Consider the following 7352-nt stretch of genomic DNA (forward strand, 5'->3'; position numbering starts at 1 on the left):
CCGTTCTGCAAAATAACCGACCCAATGGTTACCATTATACCTTTTTCAATGTGGCGGATTTTCTCCATAAATATACGAATATTGGGTACTGAAGCTAAGCATTGTGTCTCACTGTGAGCTCAAATTATTATTAAAACTATATATACAAATGATCTATCTATAAATAAGATTATATTGTACACATTGTACACAAGGAGGAAGGCGTGTTCATAGGTAGAGAGAGAAGAGGAAAGCCAAGAGTGTAGGACTGACAGTAGGGACTCTCATCTCTTTTAATGGACATGTAGGTGACGGGAACAGAGGTGATGAGAATGTGATGGGCAGGTTTGGTCTGCAGGAACGCAGAACAGATGGTGGTAGACTTTGCAAAGAGGATGGAAATGGCTGTAGTGAACACTTTCTTCCCGAAGAGGCAGGAACATAGGGTGACATATAAGAGCGGAGGTAAAAGAACTCAGGTGGACTACATCTTTTGTCGACTTTGTAATCTTAAAGAGATTTGTGGCTGATAGAGATGGAATGGATGTGCAGCAGGTTAGGGTAATTAAAAATAAGGATGGGAATGTATTGACATGTGCCAGGAGTGTGATGGGAAATGGAAGGAGTACTTTGAAGATTTGATGAATGAAGACAATGAATGACAATGGCAAGTGAATGAAGTTGTGGGAAAGAGTAGTGGAAGCTTGGTTAAGGGCAGAGGTGAGCATTTGTGAACAGCAATATGGTTTCATGCCTAGAAAGAGAACAACAGATGCAGTATTTGCTTTGAGGATGCTAATGGAGAAGTACAGAGAAGGTCAGAGGGAGCTGCATTGTGTCTTCATAGATTTAGAGAACGCGTATGACAGGGTGCAGAGAGAGGAGCTGTGGTATTGTATGAGGAAGTCTGGAGTGGCAGAGAAGTATGTTAGTGGTGCAGGACATGTATGAGAGCTGTAAGACCGTGGTGAGGTATGCTGCAGGTGTGACAGTGGAGTTCAAGGTGGAGGTGGGTCTGCATCAAGGATCGGCTCTGAGCCCCTTCTTGTTTGTTCTGGTGATGGACAGGCTGACGAATGAGGTTAGACAGGAATCTCCGTGGTCTATGGATGTTTGCAGATGAACATTGTGATTTGTAGTGAGAGCAGAGAGCAGGTGGAGGAACATCTAGAGAGGTGGAGGTCTGCTCTGGAAAGCAGAGGAATGAAGCTTAGCTGCAGCAAGACAGAATACATGTGTGTGAATGAGAGGGACCCAAGTGGAACGGTGACGTTACATCGAGCAGAGGTGAAGAAGGTGCAAGATGGACGGGTTAGATGGAAGATGATGATTGTGGTGACCCCTGAAAGGGAACAGCAAAAGGAAAAGACACAGGCTTTCGTGAGTTGTAAATAATACAAATATAACATTTTAGCAATTCTCTTAGATCGGACATAAGAAGGGAAATTGTGACCGAAATGTTGAACATAATGATATTAGCTTGTATATTGGTATTGCCATATATCCATGCACCTGGGAACTTAAACATTTTAGTATGTACGTTTGACACAGTACCACTGTTGCATACCTTAAATGCTTGCTTTTTGTTTTCTTTCTTGGCACCTACTGGTAATGAGCCAGAGAGGGTGGAAAAGAGGGACAATCAGTGCTACACTGATCTTTTAACCTTGGGAGACACCCCCTTGGTTTCATCGAGCCAGATTTGTTATCTTTAGATGAACTTTGGAATTAATTTAGGAGTACAGCAGATGGTGAACTTTGTACTCATCTCTTAGGGTAATTTTGTTTGTACGGGTGTCATCACTGCCAGAATGTGCAAAGGAAACCAATGAGCCCTTCAGTGTACATATGGGCATCTAATAATCAATTTTAATACTGATGTGAAAAACATGAAGGATTTAAATTAAACCTTTATACAAGCATTATAAATGCCAACTTGTGAGGAGAAATATGGTAGTGTACAAGACTTTACATCCAGTAGATCTACTCCACACTAACAGATTAAAAAAATAAATTATTTAATTAGGGCATTGCATAATATGTCAGTTAAAAAAACAAACAAACAAAACTTATTTGAACAACACAAAAAACCAAAAACACACACAACTATGCCAACAACTAAAATTTGCAACTAAAAACACACAGAGAGTAAATTAATCGATTCATAAATCCAACGAACAAAGACTCTTCAGAAGCCATAGTAACAGGCAGGTCACTGGGAAATCAGTAAAAGCAAGTCATGTATGATATGGACAAAGCAAATTTGCCATTCCATGTGTTTTGTATTCATCCTCACGTACACAGTGTACGTTTTATTGATGACTTGAAGTCCAAACTCTATGACAAATGTGAGTGGATTTGCAAATCCCCCTTTCACATTGAGGAAAAAAAAAGTGACAGATCCTGCAGCCTGGGCGCTGTAGCAGCAGCACATGTGCTCATATCAGACTAACACCAACACCACCTACGCAAGAATTACATCAAATAGTACAGAGATAACCTTCAGATGAGATAATTACAGAAAGGTTCCAAGGAGACAATCAAATATGACAACCTTAGTTATTTCTTTAAATGAAGGGTCTTCCACCCATCAGTTCTGAGGTTGGCAGGTTTGTTATGATGGACCAAGGCCGTTGTCTTTGATGACAAAATAATTCCTTCCTTTGATTGGAATTGATGAGAGCAAAGGTGTGACAGGGGTGGAGGCAATTCCTGTAAAATGTAGAGTAAATTAAATTAATTGGCCTGACTTTAACAGCAGTTAATTTCAGTTGTGTTCAACAATGATGCATGCAATAATCTGACTAAGTTGTCAAGAGATAGATATGAAGAGAAGTAGGATGAGAAACAGAAGGCCCTCTTGTGGCGGTTTTTGGAATTACAAGTAGGAGAAACCATTTAAACTGTTCTCGGTATGATTTATTGGCACCTGAAGATGCGCACTGCCTGATTGACTCCAGGAGGTTGCTGCTTGCAAATTTGACAACACATCTGAAAGGCTCCTCACGCTCTGTCATGGTCTTATTGGTGTCGTCTTTGTATTTTGTTTCCAGCTGAAGAGAGGTAAACACAAGGCATAATTCAGATAATCACAGCACAGAACAACACTGAATCTTTTGCTTCTTTCCAACAATACTGTAAGACAGCAAATTTCTACCTTAGTTTATGACTTCTATTCTACCTACTCTGCAAACTCGGAATTTTAAAACACAAGCACGACTCAGGGCACCTTGTAAACTGCAGACTGTAGCTGAGGTAACACCCCATAACCAAAGGCCTCACAGGCCATCTGAAGTCTGTTTGCTAGAAGCCCAGCTTGTTCCCTTTCGATCCGTGGGTCTGTGAAGCCAATAAAACATACATAAAATGACATGAAATGAAACAAACAAAATATAGTATAGTATAGTGTGACATACAAACATGGCTTTGGTTTAATCAAATGATCTTGTAAACATACTGGAGACGGGTTGATTTGTTTCTTCAAGAGGGCTGGGATACCTGGTGGTGAAAACCTAAGGAAAAAAAAATCAATGCAATCAAGCAATGTTTAATGCAACAATGTGAAAAACAGAGCATACAGAGTATTCTAGAATGTGTTGAGTTAGAAATTATGGCAACCTAAAAATGTAACATTTAATCACATCAGTTTTACCTGTTGATATTGCTTCATCAGCAGGTCCCTAATGGCAGTGAGTTTCCGTCCACTGAGGTTGGCATCTTTAATACCCTGATGTCTGGTGGACAGAGTTAAAGCCTGCAAAACACATCACTCTGTTAAAGGAGATCAGAGGAACATTTATAAAAAAAACAAACAAACAGCTACCTGGACATTGTAATGGCAAGAATTGAGTTTAGGCTAAAACTAATTACTTACCTGGGATAACAGGGGCTTTTGCTTTGAAGTCAGGCTGGTCACAAAGACGTAAGGGGTTTGAAGATGGTGAACAACATACGTTGGTTTCAGGTGGTTGGGCTTAGAGAAGCCGTCTCCCCATGCAATCCGAATCCACACAGCTTCATCTGTGTGTTTCTTTATTTTGATTGACACCTTGGAAGTAAGGTCAGAAGCAGACTTAATATAGGACATTGAAATGAGAGAAGCTCATAGAATACATTTTAACAATACAGCTATATAAATAGTACAATTATATCACTTAAGTGATGAGGCCATTTTTGCTTACATGTCTTACAAGCTCACGCAGGTGGGACTTAAATTGTTCCTTGAACTGCGTCAGTTCTACGGTGATGGCAGTGTCTAGACAAAACAGGAAACAATTAACACACATTAGCAAAGAAAAAGGATAATCTATTTAATCCATTTTCACATTCTGCAGAAATGTGAATGTATTTGTTAGAAGTAATAATTTTTGTGTGAATCTCTTGATGTAATGTGTTAATTTCTCAATTTACATGCCACACACTCTCCAAACCTTCACCATGTAATATATTATTCTGTTCAGATTAGGTTTCAAAAAATTTAAAATTAGTTTGTTAAGGAAATTGACACATTAATTTATAATGTAGTTGTAAAAGTTAAAATTTTCAAATCAGTTTTTTTTTTTTTTTAAATCAGAATGAGTTATTTTATACTGGGAATAAAAAGAAATATGTGAGAGAATAATATAATGTAGACAACAAATCTTACTCCTTGGCTAGAAAACAAAGCTGCAAACATTGGGCCCTCAGTGGTACATGATAATTTTTCTTATAACATACCGTCAGGATCCATGAGATGGAAGGCATGCCACATCCCCTGGTTTGGATTATTAATGACATCTGAGAGACAATTATAACAAAGGAACACAGGAATGAGTTACTGGACTGACTGTAATGTACACAGACTGACAATGCAGACATCCAGTGTTATTAATCTGCAAAACCCTTTGAGTGACATCACCAGTACCCACAGTGTTTACAGTGTGTTGCAGATTACAGCTTTACTGATGCTGCACAGGTGACATTTTACCTCACAGTCCAGTTTTGAAGCACAATGCCCCCTTTGTACAAGCTAATAGTACTTAAGGACCAAACCAGCATGGCCAACTTTGTCTTCATGTTGTTTTTTTAGGCATTTTAAACCAGTATTTCCACCCACTGCGCACACACACAATACCTACATTTTAAAATCTCGGAATATAGATTATATAAAGTGTTACAAGTTTTATTTAAATAGCTTATTCCTGAAATGCATTAACTGGCATCCTCCCACTACATCCACAGCCTTCTTTAATTAATAATACTACTATATGTGCGTCATCAACAGCTGCCTAACAGCTGGTTAACAAAAGATACTGTTACAATGTCTTAGGGGCTATTTTAAAGTTAATGATCAATTTAATATTGGACTCGTCATTGAATGTGTCCAATTATGAACTGGCGTGGTCCTTTTCTTGCCATTGATGCTCAGGTGTGACCATCTTCTTTAGCAGATATTCCCGTGGCCTTTCCTTTCTAGCTTTGTCCAGTCTCTCAGGATATTATGATCCGTAATGTTTTTGCTCACTTTCTTCAAATTGTATGTGATCGCTCGGTTTGTGCCTAATTAAGTGTAAGGTTGCCCGCCTTGTCTTATTTAAAAAAATACACAAATGGTAAAATAGCTTCACTCGACTTACGTAACATCTCGAGTTCCGTTATGTGTTTGACTGTGAACTCGTTTTCCTGTAAAAGAAAAGAAGTGAGGTTACAAAAAGTGCGATTCATGCAAACGCTAGTTAAACACGAATCCTGCTGTTCAACCAGCGTCAATAAAGCTGATAATTTGATGATAATCATGTTAGTAAAAAATCTGTATATATTTATAAATTAATCTATATCACACACCTCGAAAATGGTAAGCAGTGTTTCAATTAACGCCCATTTTGGCTGAGTAAAATCCAAGGACTGTTGCTGAGCTGCCGTCAGACGGTCCCACTTTTCCAGCGTTGTTTTTAACATTTGAGCTGGCATCCGTCTAATAAGTCGCTGTAGCAATCGTTTAGTGAGGTCATCCATTTTCCTCTACGGCAACAGTTAAGACCTAGCAGTTCAATCAGAAGACAGTTTCAGAGTTTCAAAAGACCTTTAGCTCCGTCCAACGTAGCCAACGGCGGCACCAGTGCAGTACAGATATTTCTAAAGAAGCCGCCTAGAAAAGAGCGCACGAACTGACCAATCACGTCTTACCAGGAAGTACAACGCTCCTCCTGCAGCGCCGTTTGTTGTTGTGGAGTGGTAGTACTTGTAGGACTGGCACACCACTAGCAGTGCTTTGGCGATGCACTTGTGGGGATTGATCCTTCAATTAAAACATCTAGTAACAATTATACTACTGTCGAAGTTTAAGTTTAACTTTTTTTTGCAACTTCACTTCTGGTACGTGTCACACACAGATATCACTGACCAGGATTGAGAAGCACTGCTCTGAATTGCCTGTATGTTTGAATGTGTGTGTGGATGTTTGTCTTTGTATGCATCTCTGAGTTTACCCTGAAATACTGTCCAGGGCGTACATGATGTTTATGGTAGCTAACATGAATTCCTTGGATATGCTACTTGGTGAATAAATCAGATTCTGAATCAGATGTTATCAACAGTATATGCAAGTTTACATTAAATGAAAAGTATGGTCCCCTTTCCCACTCTGGTTTTAACCATATTCACATGGAACATTAGGTTATTTATATTCTTTTATATTTCTTATGAATTAAACGTTAAAATAAAAAGGGAAAGTCGATTGATCTCCTAGTGCATTACCCCTATTTTTTTTCAGTATTAGAATTATGGGAAAGCTGACAGGCCCCATTCCCCCTAAAAAACATCAGAGCTCCCCCAAAGGCCAGAAATGTTTTTGTCTGGTGGCATTGGAGGGGACTATAAAATCAATTTACAACCAGCTACTTGAAATACTGCATGCACTTCACGGTGCATCTTTTAAACCTGGTATGTACAGTATTATCCATGCTTTTCCTAATCAGTGCACTTGTCACCTTGTCTGCAGACAGGCCTTTCTTCTCCAAAGAGAGCAGAGACAGAAACAAGATTCATGCACCATTAATACCAAAATCACAAATTCCTAAACTAGACAGTCTCTTCTTCTCAGAGAGAGCCCTAACTCATCTGCAGAATAAATACACAAGTGTCTGAATGTGAGGGTTATAATATTCCTATGGCTTGCTATCAAGAATGACTTGACCTTTTGGTATAATTGCCTCTGCCTGTGAAATTAATGTTGCGATTTTCTGCCATTTCTATTCATTTTTTTTCATAGGTCTAATCTCTAAATTGTTTTCTTTCTTCTTTCCATTGCTTTAGCCTCATTCAATCTGTTTGTAACAACACTCTTTACCTGCTAAAGTTTACCATCACATCTGTTCTTTGTGTGGCTTTCTATG

The 7352-nt window shown here is 38.9% G+C and overlaps 1 protein-coding gene across 2 annotated transcripts; it reads right to left on the minus strand.

Moving 5' to 3' along the window:
• Window positions 1-111: 111 nt before the first annotated feature.
• Window positions 112-6095, minus strand: cenpn (centromere protein N). 2 transcript variants are annotated; one of them, XR_010911779.1, is made up of 11 exons: window positions 5803-6095; window positions 5595-5640; window positions 4696-4755; window positions 4161-4234; window positions 3854-4027; window positions 3632-3733; window positions 3437-3491; window positions 3209-3318; window positions 2909-3032; window positions 2534-2691; window positions 112-1321 (listed from the first exon to the last, which is right to left on the minus strand). XR_010911779.1 is itself a non-coding variant. In XM_067487091.1 (10 exons), exons 1-10 carry the CDS (start codon window positions 5971-5973, stop codon window positions 2594-2596), a joined length of 1014 nt encoding a protein of 337 aa, XP_067343192.1. In that variant the 5' UTR covers window positions 5974-6095; the 3' UTR covers window positions 1804-2593. The 2 variants fall into 2 exon arrangements, 1 of the variants encoding a protein (XP_067343192.1); XM_067487091.1 differs by lacking the exon at window positions 112-1321 and having other exon boundaries at window positions 1804-2691.
• Window positions 6096-7352: the final 1257 nt, after the last annotated feature.

Source organism: Channa argus, chromosome 2 (genome assembly GCF_033026475.1).
Source record: "Channa argus isolate prfri chromosome 2, Channa argus male v1.0, whole genome shotgun sequence".
Lineage (NCBI taxonomy): Eukaryota > Metazoa > Chordata > Actinopteri > Anabantiformes > Channidae > Channa > Channa argus.